At 45.9% G+C, this 22,267-nt stretch overlaps 1 protein-coding gene across 1 annotated transcript in view; it reads left to right on the forward strand.

The window, feature by feature from the left end:
• The window catches only part of LOC147108066 (uncharacterized), a 42,397-nt gene that overhangs the window by 14,664 nt on the left and 5,466 nt on the right, over window positions 1-22,267 (forward strand). The window contains exons 4-6 of the mRNA XM_086005986.1: window positions 2,907-2,942; window positions 4,285-4,287; window positions 5,952-6,059. Of these exons, the coding sequence (XP_085862112.1) occupies window positions 2,907-2,942; window positions 4,285-4,287; window positions 5,952-6,059 (147 nt within the window). The remainder of the gene's footprint in view (window positions 1-2,906; window positions 2,943-4,284; window positions 4,288-5,951; window positions 6,060-22,267) is intronic.

The raw sequence follows: 22,267 nt of genomic DNA on the forward strand, positions 1-22,267 counted from the left end.
AGACCTGCATCTACAAGCAGAGGCACAACTACCTTGACCTGTCTGAGAGAGACATATATGAACCAGAGATCAGGATAAGGATAAGGCAGACACAGGGATCCATGAAAGGAAGCAAACCAGTACATACATGAATGCTAGAAGCATTATAAATAAGATGTCAAAGACTGGAGGCTGTTGTGACAGCAGGGAATTACAATGTAGTAGGAACATCAGAAGTATGGTTCATAGAATCATCGAAGTTTACGGCACAGAAGGAGGCCATTCGGCCCATCGTGTCTGTGCCGGCTGAGAAAGAGCTACCAGCCTAACCCCACTTTCCAGCTCTTGGTCCGTAGCCTTGTAGGTTACGGCACTTCAAGTGCATATCCAAGTACTTTTTAAATGCGATGAGGATTTCTGCCTCTACCACCCTTTCAAGCAGTGAGTTCCAGACCCCCACCACCCTCTGGGTGAAAGAATTTCTCCTCAACTCCCCTCTTATTCTTCTACCAATTACTTTAAATCTATGCCCCCCCCCCCCCCACCGGTTAGCTCCTTCCTATCCACTCTATCTAGGCCCCTCATAATTTTATACAGGTTCACTTCGGAGGATTGCAATAAGTGTAACATCCCGGGCTTCAGCATATTTAGAAAATAGAGAGTGGCCAGAAAAAGATATGGTGTAGCCCAATTGTCAGGAACACTTGGAAAGTAAATAAAATCAATCCAGCAGGAGGTAGGAAGCTACACAATGAACTACTCTGGTTAGACATCTCCAATACAAAAAAATCCATAGTAACCAAGGGTGTGCTGCACCACATCTCTCGACCCCTCCACTGTCTCTAAATTGTCAGACTGCTTGTCCGACATCCAGTACTGGATGGGCAGTAATTTCCTCCAACTAAATATTGGGAAGACCGAAGCCATTGTCTTTGGTCCCCACCACAAACTCCGTTCCCTGGCCACCGACTCCATCTCTCTGCCTGGCAACTGTATGAGGCTGAATCAGACTGTTCGCAACTTTGGTGTCGTGTTTGACCCAGAGATGAGCTTCCGACCACATATCCGTGTCATTACTAAGACCGCCTATTTCCACCTCCATAACATCACCCAACTCCACCCTTGGCTCAGCTCATCTGCTGCTGAAACCCTCATCCATACCTTTGTTACCTCTAGACTTGACTATTCCAATGCATTCCAGGTCGGGCTCCCATCTTCCACTTTCCATAAACTTAAGCTCATCCAAAACTCTGCTGTCCGTATCCTAACTTGCACCAAGTCCTGTTCACCCATCACCCCTGTTCTCGCTGACCTATAATTTTAAAATTCGCATCCTTGTTTTCAAATCCCTCCATGGCCTTGCCCCTCCCTATCTGTGTAACCTCCTCCAGCTCTACAACCCTTCGAGATATCTGCGCTCCTCCAATTCTTGCCTCTTGCGCATCCCCAATTTTAATCGCTCCACCATTGTTGGCCATGCCTTCAGCTGCCAAGGACCTAAGCACTGGAATTCCCTCCCTAAATCCCACTGCCTCTCTACCTCTCCTTCCTCCTTTAAGACGCTTCTTAAAGGCCACTGCCCTAATATCTCCTTATGTGGCTCGGTGTCAAAGTTTGTTTGAAATCACTCCTGTGAAGCGCCTTGTGACGTTTTACTACATTAAAGGTGCTATATAAATGCAAGTTGTTGTTGTTGTTGCACACCACCAGTTCAATACAAGAAGGAAGACCGTTTGCTTTATGAAAAGGTTGGAAGCATATGTGAGAACAGGAAATTTATATTAATGGACAACATTAATCAAGCAAACATAAATGAAGAAAACCCAAGCAGTTTATAGGCAGAGTTGATTAATGTAATGCATAACTGCTTCATGACCCAACACGTCCAGGAAACCACAAGAGGTAGTGCTTATCTTGAGCTGCTATTCATGAATGACTCAGACAACATACAGAAAATGGAAGTCATGGAGCCCTTAGAGGATAGTGACCACAGAATTGTTCATTTCAACATGAAGTGGGGTTCAGAAATACCAAAGACCAGGAGCCAGGTATATAACTTAAAAGGGCTAACTTCAAAGAAATGAGAATCAATTTAAGCAAATTGATTGGCAGACGTTGTTCATCAATACTTCAGTAGGGGACAAGTGGAACACCTTTGAAGGCATGTTACGTATTTTGTCCAACTAATTCTGTGTTTCCCAAGCTGTATCTCAGAATAAATCCCCCAATATGTTATAATCTGCAAATTTTGCATTGAGTTTCTGAATCCAATTTGTTAACGAAAATTAGTTGGTCAAATACTCCATAGGACATGATGGCTCCCGTGGTGATATGGCCTGGGAAGGGAAGTTGTTATCTCTGAAGAGCAGCCAGCCAAGGCTGTATAGTGGAGATGTGGGAATGGATAGATATTCTGGAGTTTTGCGAGTACTTTTGGGGGGCAGTGAGTATTTGTACAGAACTTTCCTTCAGGAGGTTTAAACAGGTGGGGTAGAGTCCATGATACACTAGACTATACCTGGTTTCTGGGAGAAATGGTCTAAATGCGTCAAACAGCCATTTTATTATTCTGTCCTTTCTTATGTTTTCATGGCTGAGAAGAGAGGATGAGCCACTTGCTCGAAGCCAGCTGCTATTACTGCTGATCCAGAGTCTCTGTCCAATTTTAATTCCTTTTATGGGAGATGCCTGATCTCCACATGGTGCCTCCCCCTGCAGCACCCCTGAGATTGGAAACTCAGTAGAGTGTGAGAATGAACTTGTGTCCTTTTAGTCCGCAGCACTGTGTGATGCTGTTGAAACACACGCCACCAACCCCATCCACTACTGTCTGGTTATCTAACGAAACGGTCCACAGCACATTGAGATTCTAGGATAATGTGTCAAGATACGCATTTCAACTTAACAACTTTATTTTTGTGTTTTAGAATAGTAGAGTGCAGTCCAGCACACGGACCAAACCTGTAACGTCACCACGTGACATCAAAGCTTTGGTATGTAAGATAGCCGGAATCCTTTAAATCATCTTTTCTGAAACGCCAATCTGAATCTGGAAGTCACACACACTGAACACATTATTTACAATAACAACTACTCCAAATCAGAACTAGAAACACTGGCCCAGGATACTCCGTGGGATAATATCTTACAAATGTTTAATCCATTTCTATGAAATTCCTTCCTCCGCTATTTTAGTAGAGCCATCAACCTGTTTAAAATAACTGGGTTAATGCCTCCACAAAAATAGCAGAGAGAGGAATTTCAGACTCTGTGTTTCAATGTTAATATCCCACAGCGTCAGTTCAAGGCTATTATGATTTTGATTTTAAAAAGTGCTCCACAACTCCTCTTGCTACCCTAATGATGCTCTGTTGTAATATTTTCTACTCTAACAAAAATTTGTATGGATAAGAGCCTGGATATTCTAATGTATCCAAACACTGTGATAGAAATACTGATTCAGCACTCAAGCACACATGACTTTCTGCCCATTCGCTTTAATGGGTGGAAAATTGCATACTGACACGTGCAGAATCAGAATTTCAGCTCCAAAACCTAGGGGGTGAAATGGCTCTTCACCAGTGAAGCAAAATGGGCTGACAGCAAATTAGCAGCCCGCATTACACTGCACCGGATTTTCTATTGATTTTGATTTGCAGTGAGCCCATTTCGTCTTACTGTCGAAGACCAATTTCACCCCTAAATCCCTGCAATGGGGGAGATTAGCAGATAAACAATAATGGTGACCATGAAACTACCGGATTGTTGTAAAAACCCATCTGGTTCACTAATGTCCTTTAGGGAAGGAAATCTGCCGTCCTTACCCGGTCTGGCCTATATGTGACTCCAGACCCGCAGCAATGTGGTTGACTCTTAACTGCCCTCTGAAATGGCCTAGCAAGCCACTCAGTTGTATCAAACCACTACAAGAAACTATAAGACCTTCACGACACGGACTGCAGCGGTCCAAGAAGGCGGTTCACCACCACCTTCTCAAGGGAAATTAGGGATGGGCAATAAATGCTGGCGTTGCCAGTGACGCCCACATCCCATGAATGAATTTTTTTTTTAATTGTCTGGCGGGAAAGGCTGCAGGTAGGTTTAGTGGTAGTGAGAGGTAGAAGTCGTGGGAGGAGGAAAGTTGGGGGGAGTGGAGACATTGTGGGCAGGTCGGTGATCGCAGTTGGGGGGCGAGGGTAGATTTGGGGGGTCGGTGATCGCGGGGGGGCGTTCAGGGGAGATTGTGTCAGTGGGGCGGTCGGACAGATCACGGGCGGTGGGGGTGGAAGGGGTTTACAGGGATAGCTGGTTGGGCCTGGAGGAAATACTCCTGCTCCTCTGGCCCACACGTAGTGCTGCGAAGGCAGTTACCTTATGGATCCAGCCCTTCTCGCCTCCTTTTACCTGCCGGGTTTCCCGAGGCCTGGGAAACCTGGCCGACATGAGTTAAAAATAGAAACCTTGTTAAAATGGAGGCACGCAGCTTTGTTAAAAGGTTTCAACGACCGATCCACCTCCTGAGAGCGGACTGGTCACCCGCCCTAGTCCCGCCTCCTTTAAAACTGGAAGTGGGCGGGTTCGAGGCAGCTTGGGTCCAGATTTGAAATTTTTAACATTTTAACTTACCACCCGAACCAACCTCCCCCCCCCCCCACCGTTTATGGGGATTAAAATTACCCCTGTTATCTCACTAAAGTAAATGACTCGAGATATAAAATTCCTTTGACTGCTATTTTACCAGAGGTGTTAATTAACCTGTTTACAATAAATTATCTTTAATACGTTTATATCAAACAGGGAAATTTGACATGTTAAGTGTTTCCAAGATAATATCGCGCAGCTAAATTGCCAGTCTGTGATGGTCCAAAGCCATTATTTCCTGTAGAAAGATTACCCCGGTTACCGCTTTCGTTCTTACATAATAAGATCAGCTTTTGACAGGAAGCAGCTGTCAGTGAGCCCTCACATCTTAGAATGTTTCAGCACTAACATAGCCACGGAGTCAACTGTGAAGAATCCACTAGGTTTAGGTCTTGACCCAGTATGTTTTTTAATATTCGTTCATGGGATGTGGGCGTCGCTGGCATTTATTGCCCATCCCTAATTGCCCTTGAGAAGGTGGTGGTGAATTAAATAGAACCTACAGCAGAGAAACAGGCCATTTGGCCCAACTGGTCTATGCCGGTGTTTATACTGCCGTATATATTTTAAACAGATTAGCACCGCCACTAAAGAGAGGAATTTCAGACGAGTGCGATTCACATGCTGATATTGCACGGCATCATTTCAAGGTCTTTGTGATTAGAGGAGTGTTAAATTATTGATCACCGGTCTGATGGTCTGCATTAAACAGGCACATGTAAGAAAAGATTCTCATTCCTTTTAAAGTGACAACAGTGGGGTTGGGGTCAGCACGCTGTCTCTCTGACTTTTATTTTGGCTTTGCCCATTTTTTGGACCATAAAGATTGCAAGAGAGTCTGGAGTGAGAAAACGCCACTCAGCTCCTGAAGCCCACTCCTTCCAAAGTCCACACATGTGATTATTCTGTTGTGGTTTTTCCTTCCGTACCAACTCTTAAGGAACACTATGGTCCTGAAATTACCCCACGAGATACTAACCTCCAAGCCTCATTTCCTGATGCATGCTCCCGTTATGCAAAGTTCTGCGCTGCGAGTGCCAATTCCGAACATACACCCATAATGAAAATAATTCAATCAGTGATGAGATGTCCCACTTCAACTTGCCCGGAATGCATTTAGGGAAATTGCGACTTGCAGGCCGGTGGTTTTTCGTTGATTCATTTTAATGGATAGAAAATCACAGGCCGGCATTGCACACTATCCCGATCTGTGCTCCCGGCAAGTGCTGAAGCAGAAAATCTCCCCTAATATGCGTAGTTTCTGTGATAGCAACTATTTGGGGTAATGTGTCTGCATTCCAGAGCTAACATCCTTTTCTCATTTTTATAAGGTATGTGAAATTTTATGGAAAACAAAAGCATTAAATATTGCCAGTGAATCATTAAATGACCTGCGGGAGAGTATACATGTTCTACGCATAAACACAGTCTCTGCCTTGGTACGTATACAGAATCCAGGATTCGAGTCAGTGAGATTACTCAGGGAAATGTAGCCTTTTAGAGATGGCTTGACACAGTAATACCCTCAGTAAGAACTTTCACAAGAGCTCACGTTTTCAAATTAGGTTTCTGTATTTAAATTATGTTTTAAAATTTAACCCTTACCTGGCCTCCAAGGGTTAAATTACAAGGAGAGATTACACAAACTAGGCTTGTATTCCCTGGAATTTAGAAGGTTAAGGGGTGATTTGATCCAAGTTTTCAAGATATTAAGGGGAACAGATAGGGTAGATCAAGATAAACTATTCCTGCTAGTTGGGGAGTCTAGGGCTAGGGGGCCTAGTCTAAAAATTAGAGCCAGACCTTTCAGGAGTGAAATTAGGAAACACTTCTAAGGATGGTAGAGTTTGGAACTCTCTTCCACAAACGGCAATTGATGCTAGGTCAATTGTTAATTTTAAATCGGAGATTGATAGATTTTTGTTAACCAAAGGTATTAAGGGATGTGGGGCAAAGGCGGGTAGATGGAGTTAGGTTGCAGATCAGCCATGATCTCATTGAATGGTGGAACAGGCTCGAGGGGCTGAATGGCCTACTCCTGTTCCTATATTCCTATGATAGCATGTTCGGTTTATGGCATGTATGACCAGACCATATAACAGTGAATGACTATGGCACAGGTGGTTTCGGATCAAGTAGGATAACCACTCAATCATATTGTCCCTTACTGCGTGCTCTTTTTGAGCTCCAGATAAATATTTCAGGGGTTCATCTGATCGTCCACTGTGACTTTGTTTATGCCGTTTATCCTTGGGTTTCCATGGCTTTTCCACCGAAGTTACGGTGGACGAGTGGGAGAACCCCCCCTCCCGTGGAAATTCGTCCCCTTAGACACATCCCGGGGCTGATTGTGCGAAAATGCGCTCCTGGCGCGAAGCCTCATTCACCTAGAACGGAAAGGAGTATTTGGGCGCAAGCCCAGTACATGCTCCTGGCAGGTGAGGCTCTGCACCGAGAGTGTGACGTTACCAAAGCATCAAGTAGTGTTTCAGGTACAGCTGAGTGTACATACAAGTCATCTTGACTTGAGCAAATTCTTTATGAATACAAGTTGTTGCTAGACCCATATTTTGTTCCTTACATGGATTAATAATACAGCTATCCTTTTGTAGTAAAAACAGAAAATGCTGGAAATACTCAGCAGGTCAGGCAGCATCTGTGGAGAGAGAGAAACAGAGTTAACCGGGCGCGATCTTGCCAGCCCTGGGGGGGCAGGTATGGAGGCAGGACTGCCGGGAAAATGGCAGAATTTGGGGGCGGGTACCCAACCCGCCCCCAACCCGCCTCCGTGCCATCTTGCCAGGAGGCGGGTAGCCGTCCCGTGCTGGGTCCCATCTCCTTGGAGGCGGGAAGGGATTACAGCCACTTAACTGCCTGTTAACAGGTAGTTAACAGGCAGAAAATAGGCTTATCACCATTTTGTCCACACAAGTGCGGGCTTCCCAAAGGCTCCGAACCCCGGCAGGGTCACCAAGGCGAGCAATGGGTCTGCGGGGTTGGGAGGGGTGCAAAAGTGTGCTGTGGAGGTAAGTGATGGGTACAAGTGTGGAGAGGTGAATATGTGAGGTAAGTGCAAAGTGTTAGAAAGAGTGTACTTACCTTTGTTTCTTCCTGCAGACTTCAATCGGTGGGTATGCGGAGAGTCTCGCGCCTCCGCGTTGGAGATGACAGATGGCCGTTGCATTCTCCAATGCAACAACCAGCTCATTTCTGTAAAAGAAAGAGGTTTGATGAGGTCTTGAATTCAAGAACTCATCAAACTGTAGAGAATGTCAGTGTTTGACAGCTTCACAGAGCTGTCAAACGATGACAATTCATCTGTCAAAAATTTTTGGCAGATGAAACGTCATATATTGACGTTCTCTGCAATCGGCTTTCCCTTAATTGGCCTGCTAAACCTGCTGGGCGGGCTTAACAAGGTCAATTAAGGGAAGATAGCGTGGGTTGGTCAGAAGTTGATGGAGGCGGGACTGAAACCCGACAAGTGGGAGTCCCGCCTCCAAAAGCTCCCCATTGGCAAAATCGCCCCCAACGTTTCAGGTCGATGACCTTTCGTCAGAACTGGAAAAAGCTGGAGATGGAACAGGTTTTTAAGCAAGTGTAGGGGGCAGGGAAAGGGGTGAGGGGAGGAAAGAACAAAAGGGAAGGTCTGTGATGGGATGGAAGGCAGGAGAGATTAAGAGACAAAAGGGATGATGGTGCAAGGCAAAAGGAGATGGTAATGGGACAAGTTAAGAAACAAAAGATGGCGCTAGATGAAGTGTAAATGGCAATGGCAAAATGATCGACAGCTGCCATGTGAGAGAGAGAGAAACATGGAAAAAAAGTTAGGGGCAGAGGATATGGTCTGAAATTGTTAAACTCGATGTTGAGTCCAGAAGGCTAAAGTCCTTTTGTCGTGTTCACTATTGATTGGTGCACCTCAGTCAATACAACAGGATAGTAGTATGGAAACAGAAATAACACAAATTACAGTAAAGGATATGAAATATGTTATGAATAGAAAATATTGGGATGTTACCTTGCTGTGTGATATTTGCATATTTGTGCGGCTATCCTTTGTAACTTTGACATCCTATTTGGCCCTGAACTGAGCTTCCCATCCCATTTCCTCTCCACCACACAGACTACCTACTTCCACCTCCATAACATCACCTGCCTCCATCCAACCTCAGCCCACCTGCTGCTGAAACCCTCATCCATGCCTTTATCAACTCAGACTTGCCTATTCCAATGCTCTCTTGGCCAGCTTCCCATCCTTCACCCTTCACAAACAAGCTCATCCAAAATTCTGCTGCCCGTATCCTATCGCTCACCCACCACCTCTGTCCTTGCTGACCTGCATTGTCTCCCAGGCTCCCAATGCCTCCAATTTAAAATTTTAATCCTCATGTTTAAACCTCTTCATGGCCTTGCCCCTCCCCATCTCTGTAACCTCCTCCAGCCCTACAAGCTTCCCAGAACTTACTGTTCCTCTGGCCTTGACCTCTTGTGTCTCCTACCCGCCCCCTACCACCAGACACGGTGGCATAGTGGTTAGCACTGTTGCCTCACAGCACCAGGGACCCGGGTTCGAATTCGGCCTCGGGCGACTGTCTGTGTGGAGTTTGCACATTCTCCCCGTGTTTGCGTGGGTGTGCTCCGGTTTCCTCCCACAGTCCAAAGATGTGCGGGTTAGGTTGATTGGCTATGATAAATTGACCCTTAGTGTTAGGGGGGATTAAATACATGGGGTTACGGGGATAGGGTGGGATATGTGTTGGTGTAGGGGTTACGGGGATCGGGTGGGATATGTGTCGGTGCAGGCTCGATGGGCCGAAATGGCCTCTATCTGCACTGTGGGGTTTCTGTGGTTTCTGTGAACACCCCCCTCCCCACCCCCTTAACCCACCTTTGTAGACCCTGCCTTCAGTCACCCAGGAGCCATGCTCATCAATTTCCTCCCTAAACCCCTCTGCCTCTCCATCTCCCGCTCCTCTCAGATCCTTCTGAAAACCCACCTCTGCGGCTAAGCTTTTAGTCACTCCTCCAAATATCTCCTTCTTTGGTTCAGCACCCATTTTTGTCTGACTACGCTTCTGTGAAGCACCTTAAAAAGATTTTCTATCTAAAAGTGCAATATAAATGCAAGTTGTTATTTTAATGGAGATATTAATTGACTTAAAATCAAACACCTTGTTAAAATAGCAGAGGGAGCAATTTTATACAAACGTGTTAAGTAATTGCATGCTAACATTACACAGCATGATTTAACCTACAGATTGAATAATGGTCTCAATTTCAAAAGATTAAATAAACATCAAAAGCAAAATGACAGCCTAATCTGAGGTGGAACCACTTTGATGTGATTGTGCACAGGTGATCTTAGCGGCTGAGGGATTGTCTTGCATGTTTGTGGAGCGGTATCTGATTCTCTGCCGGTCATAGTACATGGAAAATAGCAGTTAGAATTTACAGTGATACCCCGAAGGAAATAGAAGCAACAAAGGATCAGAGATGAGGATGGCAGGGAAACAACACAGCAACTCTCAGTTTAGTAATATTAATTAATGTCACATAAAAGACCTGGTAGGAAATTCTATCCATGGACTCCGACAGGAAAGAAAACTGAGGAAGACCTCAAGACTATTTGGAGAGGTGGCACCACCGAGGGCAGAGTATCATGTTGAAAGGAATGCTATAGCCAGCAAAGGACGGTGACTTTCACATACTGTGCTTGAGTGATCAGAGAGAGATTAGTCTGTCAAAGTGCTCCACACAAACACAAAAAAAATAGCAGTCGGTGGTTTAGTCTGTCATTTTTCTGGTACGTCCACTGTGATGAATAGGGGATCGGTCGCAATTCAAATCCTAAGAAAGGCTATATATTTTTAATAACAACAAAAAACGCTGGGAAAACTCAGCAGGCCAGGGCAGCATCTGTGGAGAGAGAAACGGAGTTAACGTTTCAGGTCGAAGACCCTTCGTCAGAACTGAAGAAGGGTCTTCGACCTGAAACGTTGACTGTTTCTCTCTCCACGGATGCTGCCCTGGCCTGCTGAGTTTTTCCAGCATTTTCTGTTGTTATTTCGGATTTCCAGCATCCGCAGTATTTTGCTTTCATTATATATTTTTAATGACTTTCTGAGATGTGACTGGTCACCAAATTTAGGCTGCTGCCAGTGTGCTTTCCCCAAGCTGGAGAACATTCATATTACTGTCTGGAATGTAAAAGGTCACTTCAAAGACATTCCTATGCAAATTGTTTAATGTAGACTGCTCGTTTTGTCCTGAAATCTGTCAAAGGTAAAGTGCTTGGTGACATACGGCTGGCGGTCTTGCACCTGAGGGGACTTCATTGTGTCAAGTTGACAAATTTGCTTCAACTATGAGGGACGCCTTTAGAGTTGTGATGAAATAACTCTGTGTTCTGGCATTTGTATTGTTGTTGTTGTACTTGTTAATGTCTGGAATGTTCCACTGGTGTAACGACTAATGCTCCTCCCTAGCCCCGCCCCTCTTCTGGAATGTTCTACCAAGGGCTGGGTCGGTGATGACTGTGTTAACTTGATGCCATGTTCTTACTTAATAAAAGCCTTTAGTTTTAAGTTTTAACCTCGTGGATTCAGGCAGTTATTTGGCACATCAATTTTATTAAGTAACAACTTTTGGAAGATGGATCGATTTTTGAAACCAGAGCGTCTGGATATCGATCCCCATTCGGCAGACGCGTCGAAGAAATTTACGCATTGGCTTCGATGTTAACAAGTTGGGTCTTCTAACCAACTTGGTAAGTCATCAAACTTACTCGATAATTGAAGATATTACTACATATGAAGAGGCCCTCGCAGCCCTTAAGGCCCAGTACCTTAAGTCGGTTAATGAAGTATACGCCAGGTATCTTTTGTCTACTCGCAGGCAATTACCCGAGGAATCTCTGGACGATTTCCTGCAGGACCTTAAGGCTTTGGCTAAGGATTGCAACTACAAGGCTGTCTCTGCCATAGTGTATCAGGAAGAAGCCATCCGCGATTCTTTCATATCTGGCCTCCGATCTAATTATATTAGACAGAGACTCCTCGAGAACGACTCGTTAGTTTTAAAAACGGTCATCGCTACTGCTCGATCGTTACATGTAGCCCAGAAGAATTTAGAAGTGTATGCATCAGCCCATGCGTCTCTCTCAGCCTCGTGTGTTCCGAGTATGGAGGCATCCATAACACCAATGTAGCCTCCACTTAATCCTATTGTTGCGGCTGTACCCCATGGGTCTAAGTGTTATTTTTGTGGCCAATCTAAACACCCCAGGCAAAGATGCCCAGCCAGAGAGGCTACCTGTTTTAAATGTAAGAAACGGGGACATTTTAGTAAAGTGTGTAAGGGTAATCCTGTACCCGATGCCTTCTCTGCTGCCGCCCATCGTTTTACTCTAGCCTCGGCTACGGTTGACCAGACTATACTGTGTTCCTTGTCGAAATCTATGATGGACATCAAGATTAATGGTCGTCCTACTGGGTGTTTGATAGACTGTGGCAGTACTGAAAGTTTTATACACCCCAACCTTGTTAACTCCTGTTCATTGAAGGTGTATCCTACTTGAAGTGAAATGTGATGGCGTCCAAGTCCCTTACTTCGGAGGTAACTGGATATTGTAAAGTCACATTGAACGTTAAGGATGCGGAGTATAAGGACTTTAAACTCCTCATATTACCTCAGTTGTGTGTGAACTTAATTTTAGGCTTGGACTTCCAGTGTCAGCATGAGAGCGTCACCCTTAAGTATGGTGGATCTCAGCCTCCACTCACAGTCTGCGGCCTTTCTACTTTAAAAGTAAGTCCGCCTTCTTTGTTCGCGAACCTTGCTCCTAATTGTAGACCTATAGCGACTAAGAGTCGACGGTATAGTTCAGAAGATAAAACATTTATAAAAGAGGAAGTGGAAAGGCTTCAACGGGAGGGAATCATCGAACACAGTAGTAGCCCGTGGCGTGCCCAGGTGGTGGTGGTTAAAACTAATGAAAAGAAAAGACTTGTGGTCGATTATAGCCAGACTATAAACTTGTATATCCAATTAGACGCCTATCCTTTGCCTCGTATTTCTGAGATGGTGAACCAGATAGCTCAGTACCACATGTTCTCCACCATTGATTTAAAGTCTGCCTACCATCAACTCCCCATTAAAATAGAAGACCGACCTTATACGGCCTTCGAAGCTAATGGGCGCCTGTACCAATTCCTTAGGGTGCCCTTTGGAGTGACGAATGGGGTATCCGTCTTCCAGCGGGAGATGGATCGTATGGTGGATGAATACGCGTTGGAAGCAACATTCCCGTACCTGGACAATGTTACTATCTGTGGGCGCGACCAACGGGAGCATGATCAAAATCTCGCGAAGTTCCTAGAGACTGCAAAGAGGTTAAACCTGACCTACAACGAAAACAAGTGTACCTTCAATACCACACGTTTGTGTGTTATTGGTTGCATTGTGGAGAATGGGGTAATCGGGCCAGATCCTGAAAGATTACACCCACTTAAGGAATTACCTTTACCTCACACTGTAAAAGCTTTAAGAAGGTGTCTGGGATTATTCTCGTACTATGCCCAGTGGGTGGCTAACTACTCAGATAAAGTCCGACCTCTTATTAAGTCGACATCTTTTCTGCTATCGGCGGAAGCTCAGGAGGCTTTCCTTAATATCAAACGGGACATTGAGAAGGCAGCGGTATGTGCCGTGGATGAGAAGATCCCTTTTCAAGTGGAAAGTGATGCATCTGATTTTGCGTTGGCAGCAACTCTTAACCAAGCTGGTAGACCAGTAGCCTTCTTCTCTCGTACATTGCAAGGACCAGAAGTTCGACATTCTTCAGTGGAAAAGGAGGCACAGGCGATTATCGAAGCAGTCAGGTATTGGAGACATTATCTCGCTGGCCAATGTTTTATGCTCATTACTGACCAGCGGTCCGTGGCCTTTATGTTCAACACTAAGCAGAGAGGCAAGATCAAAAATGATAAGATTTTAAGATGGCGAATAGAACTGTCAAAATATGACTATGATTTTCAGTACAGGCCTGGAGTATTTAATGAGCCATCGGATGCTTTGTCACGAGGAGTATGTGCTAGTCTAGGTATAGATAAGCTTCAAAGTCTCCACGACGCACTCTGCCACCCTGGGTTTACCAGAATGAACCACTTCATTAAGTCCCACAATCTACCCTACTCTATTGAGGAGGTCCGGACAATGACCAGAACCTGTCGTGTTTGTGCTGAATGCAAACCCCGCTTCTATAAGCCGTCCAAGCCAGCTCATCTTATTAAAGCAACTCGACCATTTGAGCGTTTGAGTCTCGATTTTAAAGGTCCCCTTCCATCAAGCGACCGTAATGTCTATTTTCTTAATATTATAGACGAGTACTCTCGGTTCCCTTTTGTTATCCCCTGTCCGGATGTGACTAGTGGTGTTGTAATTAAATGCCTCTGCCAACTGTTTTCCTTGTTTGGCATGCCTAACTATATACATAGTGATAGGGGTTCTTCCTTTATGAGCGAAGAATTGCGACAGTTTTTGCTATCGAAAGGGATTGCAACGAGTAGAACTACCAGCTATAACCCTCGTGGTAATGGGCAGGTCAAGAAAGAAAATGCGACAGTGTGGAAGGCTATCGTACTGTCTCTGAAGTCACAAGGCCTGCCGACCTCTCGCTGGCAGGATGTCCTGCCAGATGTGCTGCATTCCATAAGGTCTCTTTTGTGTACAGCGACGAATGCCACCCCTCATGAAAGGATGTTTAGTTTTCCAATAAAAGCTACTAATGGAGTAATGTTACCCACATGGTTGACGACCACGGGCCCTGTGTTGTTGCGCAGACATGTGAGAGGCCACAAGACTGATCCACTGGTGGAGGAAGTACAACTCCTCCATGCTAATCCCCAGTATGCGTATATTCAATATCCGGATGGGCGAGAGGATACGGTCTCTATTAAAGACCTTGCACCTGCTGGAGCTCGAAAAGAGTTCGACTCTGAGAGTAGAGTTTTCAATCGTGGTATTGGACCTTCAGAGACACAAACCCTCAGTGTGGAAAATACTGATGATTCTGGGAATTCGAATGAACCGGAGTTAGTACTCCGGGAGGAGCCTCAGCAAGAGTTACATCATTCCCAGAGGATTATAAGACCTCCTGACAGACTGAATCTATAGCAGGGGGTGAATGTGATGAAATAACTCTGTGTTATGGCATTTGTATTGTTGTTGTTGTTGTACTTGTTAATGTCTGGAATGTTCCACCGGTGTAACCACTAATGCTCCTCCCTAGCCCCGCCCCTCTTCTGGAATGTTCGACCAAGGGCTGGGTCGGTGATGACTGTGTTAACTTGATGCCATGTTCTTACTTAATAAAAGCCTTTAGTTTTAAGCTTTAACCTCATGGATTCAGGCAGTTATTTGGCACATCAAGAGTACTCAGTGGTAGTAATCTTGCCTCTGAGTCAGTAGGTTGTGGATTCAAAATAACAACAGAAAATGCTGGAAAAACTCAGCAGGCCAGGCAACATCCGTGGAGAGAGAAATAGAGTCAACGTTTCAGGTCGAAACCCTTTGTCAAGACTGAAAAAGCACAGGAAATGAAACAAATTGAAAGGCCAGTTTGGGGGCTGGGGTGGATTCAAATCTGGCTCCAGACCACATAGCCTAGGCTGACATTTCAGTGCTGCACTGAGGGAGTCTTGCACTGTCCGAGGTGCCATCTTTCATATGAGACCGTAAACCGAAGCCCTGTCTGCCCTCTCAGGTGGACGTAAACATGGCACTATTTGAAGAAGAGCAGGGGAGTTCTCCCTGGTGTCCTGGCCAACATCTATCTCTCAACTAAATTCAGTAAAAGAGATTTTTTGATCATTATCTCATTGTTGTTGGTGGGAGCTTGCTGTGTGCAAATTGGCTGTCATGTTTCGTTACATTACAACAGTTACTACACTTCGAAAGTACTTCATTGGCTGTAAAATGCTTTGGAACATCCTGAGGTTGTGAAAGGTGCTATATAAATGCAAATCTTTCTTTTGTTTCTTTATTAACATCTGCCCTAAAATCTATCACCTACTCTCTACTACAGCTTATTTAAAAAATGGACATAAGGAAGTTATTCCAATGCAGTAAACTTATTTCAGGATTTCTTTGGCAGTTAGAAAGTTCATTGCCCTGGTTTACAATGTCTTATAAACCCAGGTATATTGCTAACTGAAACTGCTATTTGGTGAGTCATTCTACCACCAAGCACGCTCCATTATTTAAGAAGGGTAGGAGAGATAAATTAGGAAATTATATGCCCAGCAGTTTATCACCTGTTGTGGGGAAGTTATTAGAATCTGTTATTAGGGACAGAGTGACTAAGATGAACTGATCAGAGAGAGCCAGCGTGGATTTGTAAAGGGTAAGTCATGTCTAATGAACGCAGTTGAATTTTTTGAGGATGTAACTATAAAAGAGTAGATAAGAGAATCTCTATGGATGTTATTTATATGGACTTCCAGAAGGCACTCGATATGGTTCTACATAAGAGACTGTTAACAAAAATGAGAGCGCATGGAATTGGAGGCATCCTATTGGCATGGGTAGGGAAATGGTTAGGAGGTAGGAGACAGAGAGAAGGGATAATTAGTACGTACTCAAATTGGCAGGATGTGACGAGTGGTGTCCCCCAAAGGATCTGTACTGGGGCCTCAGTTTTTCACTATATTTATAAATGACTTAAATGAAGGAATAGAGAGCCGTATATCCACTACCGAACATCAAACCACCGTTTCCAAGACTGTCACTGACCTCATCTCCTCTGGAGATCTTCCCCCCGCTGCCACCAACCTCATAGTTCCCCAACCCCGCACAGCCCGCTTCTACCTCCTTCCCAAGATCCACAAACAGGACTGCCCTGGTAGACCCATCGCTTCAGCCTGTTCTTGCCCCACGGAACTTATCTCTTCCTATCTTGACTCTATCTTTTCTCCCCTTGTCCAGTCTCTTCCCACCTACATCCGCGACTCTTCGGACGCCCTCTGCCACTTTAACAGTTTCCAGTTTCCTGGCCCCAACCGCTTCCTTTTCACCATGGACATACAATCCCTCTACACCTCCATCCCCCACCCGGATGGCCTGAGGGCTCTCCGCTTCTTCCTTGAACAGAGGCTCGACCAGTCCCCATCCACCACTACCCTCCTCCGCCTGGCTGAACTTGTTCTCACATTGAACAACTTCTCCTTTAACTCCACTCATTTCCTCCAAATCAAAGGTGTTGCCATGGGTACCCGCATGGGTCCTAGCTATGCCTGCCTTTTCGTGGGCTATGTGGAACAATCTTTGTTCCTGTCCTACTCGGGTCCCCTCCCTCACCTCTTTTTCCGGTACATTGATGACTGTATCGGTGCCGTTTCCTGCTCTCGCCCCGAACTTGACAATTTCATTCACTTTGCCTCCAATTTCCACCCTTCCCTCACCTTCACATGGTCCATCTCTGACTCTTCCCTTCCCTTCCTCGACTTCTCCGTCTCCATCTCTGGGGATAGGTTATCGACCAATATTCACTACAAGCCCACTGACTCCCACAGCTACCTGGACTACACTTCCTCCCACCCCGCTTCCTGTAAGGACTCTATTCCATTCTCCCAGTTTCTCCGTCTCCGCCGTATCTGCTCCGACGATGCCACCTTCCACACCAGTGCTTCAGACATGTCTTCCTTTTTCCGCAACCGAGGATTCCCCTCTACCGTAGTTGACACTGCCCTCGACCGTGTCAGTTCTATCTCCCGCACTTCAGCCCTCACCCCTGCCCCTCCCTCCCGGAACCACGATAGGGTTCCCCTTGTCCTCACCTTTCACCCCACCAGCCTCCACATTCAACGGATCATCCTCTGGCATTTCCGCTACCTCCAAAGTGATCCCACCACCAAACGTATCTTCCCCTCCCCTCCCCTTTCAGCATTCCGCAGGGACCGCTCCCTCCGAGACACCCTAGTCCACTCCTCTATCACCCCAAACAGCCCTTCCCCTTCGCCTGGCACCTTCCCGTGCAAGCGGAGGAGATGTAACACCTGCCCCTATACCTCCCCCCTTCCCACTGTCCAGGGCCCCAAACACCCCTTCCAGGTGAAACAGCGATTTACTTGTACTTCTCGCAATCTAGCATACTGTATTCGCTGCTCACGATGCGGTCTCCTCTACATTGGGGAGACCAAACGCAGATTGGGTGACCGCTTTGCGGAACACCTCCGTTCAGTCCGTAAGGGTGACCCCGAGCTTCCGGTCGCCTGTCATTTTAATTCACCGCTCCATTCCCACTCGGACCTCACCGTCCTTGGCCTCTTGTATTGTTCCACGGAAGCTCAACGTAAACTCGAGGAACACTCGATTAGGCACTCTGCAGCCTTCCGGACTCAATATCGAGTTCAACAATTTCAGATCATAAGCTCGGCCCCCATTTCATTTTTTCTTGTAATTTTTCCACTCCTTTCCCCCCCCCCCCTTTCCTTTTGTTTCTCTCTCACACCTGGCAGCTATCTTTTGCCCTGCCAGTACACTTTACACCTAATCTCAGCCTATTACCATCTCGTCTAGCTTCTAATCTCTTTTACTTCTTTTGTTTCTTTTATTCTTTTGTCCGATCGCAGCCCTGCCTTCGATCCAGTTTCTTTTCGTTCCAGTTTTGAAGAAGGGTTCGACCCGAAACGTCAACTCAAATTTCTCTCCACGGATGTTGCCTGACCTGCTGAGTTTTTCCAGCATTTTCTGTTGTTATGCCGTATATCCAAGTTTGTTAATGACAGACACCAAGTTAAGTGGCACAGCAAATAGTGTAGATGGGAGCAGCAAGTTGCAAAGGGACATTGATAGATTAAGTGAGCGGGCAAAACTGTGGTAGATGGAGGTCAATGTGTAGAAGTGTGAGTTCATCCACTTTGGACCTAAGAAAGATAAATCAGAGTATTTTCTAAATGGTGAGAAGCTCGAAACTGTGAATGAATGGAGAGATTTAGGGACCTAAGTACAGAAATCACTAAAAGCTAGTGTACAGTGTACAAAAAATAATTAAAAAGGCTAATGAAATATTGGCCTTTATCTCAAGGGGCCTGGAATACAAAGGGGTGGAAGTTATGTTACTGTTGTATAAAGCTCTGGTTATACCCCGTTTAGAGCACTGCATTCAGTTCTGAGCACCGCAACTCAGGATATACTGGCCTTGGGCGGGGTGCAGCGCAGATTCACCAGAATGATACCGGATCTAAAAGGGTTAAATTATGAGGACAGGTTGCATTGACTAGGCTTGTATTCCCTTGAGTATAGAAGATTAAGGGCTGATCTAATTGCAGTGTTTAAGATGATTAAAGGAGTTAATAGGGTAGATAGAGAAACTATTTCCTCTGTAGGGGAGTCCAAAACAAGGGGGCATAAACTTAAAATTAGGGCAAGGTCGTTCAGGGGTGATGTCAGGAAGCACTTCTTCGCACAAAGGGTAGTGAAAATCTGAAACTCTCTTCCTCAAAAAGCTGTCGATGCTGGGTGAATTGAAAATTTCAAAACTGAGATTGATAGATTTTTGTTAGGCAAGGGTATTAAGGGATATGGAACCAAGGTGGGCAAATGAAGTTGAAATACAGATCAGCTATTGTAATGTATATACCTTTAAGGGGGGAACTACTTTTTACAGCTCATGTATACTGTAGTACTGGCAGTGACCACACCTGTATATAGCACTGAGTGGTAATCTGTACAGTTCAGTTCCAGAGTGAGCCACGTTGAGTAAACACCTGTTGTACCGTTCTCCTGCAGTCTGTGTCTTACTACTGACGGACACAACATTGGCGATGAGGCAAATTCGATCCTACCTGCAACTCTGCATCACCTCCCAGGGATTTGATCCTGGAGACCAGTAGATTGGAGGTCAAGGCCAGAGACATGGGCGTTGACCACGGGCAACCGCCCAGTCATCCAGCAGAGACTCGAGAATTGCGGGGGAGGCTGTTGAGAGCCAGGCTTGGCTTTCCAGTCACGGTGGTCCAGTGAAACGGGCTGGCAACAGGTAGTGCGCAGACCCTTCCCGGACAGCGGCGGGCTAGAGCCCGACCGAGCGGCACAACAAAGGGCCGAGCAGCGTCGACGGGAGAGAGAGAGAGAGGGCAGAGCGCACAGAGCGCAGCTGGTGTTCAGGGGCCGAGCAGCGTCGAGGAGAGAGGGAGAGACGCGCAGAAACCCGCGAGGCGCCGCCATTGCCACGAGGACCGCCGAGAGCGGCGTTGGCAGCAGCGCAGGAGAAGCGCGCGAAACCTACAGGGCGCCGCCATTGCCACGAGGACCGCCGAGAGCGGCGTTGGCAGCAGCGGGGTAGGAAGGAAAGCGCGGGAGATGCCATTTTAAGCCATTTTAAACCACACCCAAAATGCCGAAGAGTGGCAGTATCACCGCATTTGACAATGAAGTCGAAGATTGGACTACATATGTCGAACGAATAGAGGTATACTGCAAGGCAAATGAGGTGTCAGATGACAAGAAAGCGCCGGTATTGTTAAATTTAATGGGTGCGAAGACGTATGGCTTATTATGAAATCTAGTAACCCCAGCGAAGCCAGTGGAAGAGAGTTTTGGAGACATAGTGACGATACTACAGGAACATTTAAACCCCACACCGCTGCTGATAGCAGAAAGATTCAAGTTTCACAAACGGAACCAGCATAAGGATGAAAGCAATGCTGAATATTTAACAGAACTGCGCAAACTATCGAAACACTGCCAGTTTGGAACGGGACTGGCAAATACCTTAAGGGACAAGTTTGTGTGTGGGCTTCAAAGTGAAGGAACCCAGAAACGGCTTTTATCTGAAAAGGACCTTACGCTGGACAAGGCTTTTAGCATTGCAGTATCATATGAAGCAGCAGCATGGGGCTCTGCAGAGATACAACAGAGACCGCAAGAATATGGCACAAACGAAATGTCATACAGAACAGAGAAGTGCTATCACTGCGGCAGAACAACACACGACCACAATGATTGCTGGTTCAAAGACAAAGTGTGCAGACAGTGTGGAAAAGTAGGACACATAGCACGAGTCTGCAGGTCGGGAAAGAAAACCAGCAATAAGAAATCTCCAAAAGAAAAGTACCAGAAGGTACATAAGGTGATGGAGAATAGTTCAGACGAACAAAAGAGTGATACCGACTCCGAAAACAGGGAGCTGAGTTGTCTGAAACTACATAATGTGATCAAAACGGAGGATCACCGAACCATTTGGGTCACTCTCAAGATAGCAGGAGTCCAGGTAAAAATGGAATTGGACACAGGATCAGCCCTAACAGTCATAAACCGACGGGACTACGAGCGGCTATTCTCACACATACCCTTGAGAGACACAAAAATTATTTTGAAGACGTACACGGGGCAAAAAGTCTACCCCAAAGGAAAAATAAGGGTGACCGTTATATATAACGGTAAGGAAACACCAAAACTAGACCTGTATGTATTGCAAGATGGAGGACCACCATTACTGGGATGTGAATGGATCCGGAAAATACAGCTGGATTGGCATTCCATACAAGCACTGACTGTGGCTGCCAAAAAGGATGACAACGTCACACCTGGGCGACTGTCAAAGATCCTAACCGACGCGCAAGAAGTGTTCCAGCAAGGACTCAGAACACTAAAAGGCATGACAGCAACAATTAAAATCGAAGAAAACGCAAGCCCAAAATTTTTTAAGGCCAGACCGGTACCTTATGCGATCCGCCCAGCTATCGAAGCAGAGCTGCAGAGTTTGGAACGTTCAGGAGTACTGTCCAAGGTAGACTGGAGCGAGTGGGCTACACCCATCGTCCCTGTGATGAAAAAGTCGTTGAGCAGCACGCCTGGGGAACCAAGGAAGGTTCGCATCTGTGGGGACTTTAAGGTAACAGTGAAACCAGTCCTTCACACCGTGCAATATCCACTTCCGCGGATTGAAGATATTTTCGCCTCGCTATCTGGAGGGAAACGCTTCACTAAGATTGATCTGGCCCAGGCGTATCTGCAAATGGATGTAGAAGAAGCATCAAAAAAATACCTCACAATCAACACCCATAAAGGTCTCTACCAATACAACCGGCTGGTATTCGGGGTAGCATCAGCTCCGGCTATTTGGCAAAGAGCAATGGAACAAGTCCTGCAAGGGATCCCAGGGACCCAGTGTTATTTGGACGACATCCTGGTCACGGGCGAAAATGACAGTGATCACCTCGCCAACCTGGAGCAGGTGCTCACTAGATTGAAGGAATATGGGCTCCGAGCTAACCGCCCCAAATGCGAGTTTTTAAAAAAAACAGATCTCGTATTGTGGCCACGTTATCGATAAAGAGGGGTTACATAAGTCCCCTGAAAAGATTGAGGCAGTAGTCAAGGCTCCAGCACCGGAAAACGTGTCACAACTGAGGTCGTTCCTCGGGCTGGTAAACTACTACCATAAGTTCTTGCCAAATTTGTCTACAATACTACACCCACTGAACACCCTACTGCAAACTGGAGTGCCATGGAAGTGGAGTGACGAATGTAAACGAGCTTTCCAGAAGAGCAAAACACTAATCACATCGAAAGAGGTATTGGTCCATTTCAACCCAGCACTACCAATTCGGTTGGCGTGTGATGCGTCACCCTACGGCATTGG

The sequence above is a fragment of the Somniosus microcephalus genome, chromosome 13 (assembly GCF_052327205.1).
Source record: "Somniosus microcephalus isolate GS21.2 chromosome 13, FLI_Smic_1.0, whole genome shotgun sequence".
Taxonomy (NCBI): Eukaryota; Metazoa; Chordata; class Chondrichthyes; order Squaliformes; family Somniosidae; genus Somniosus; species Somniosus microcephalus.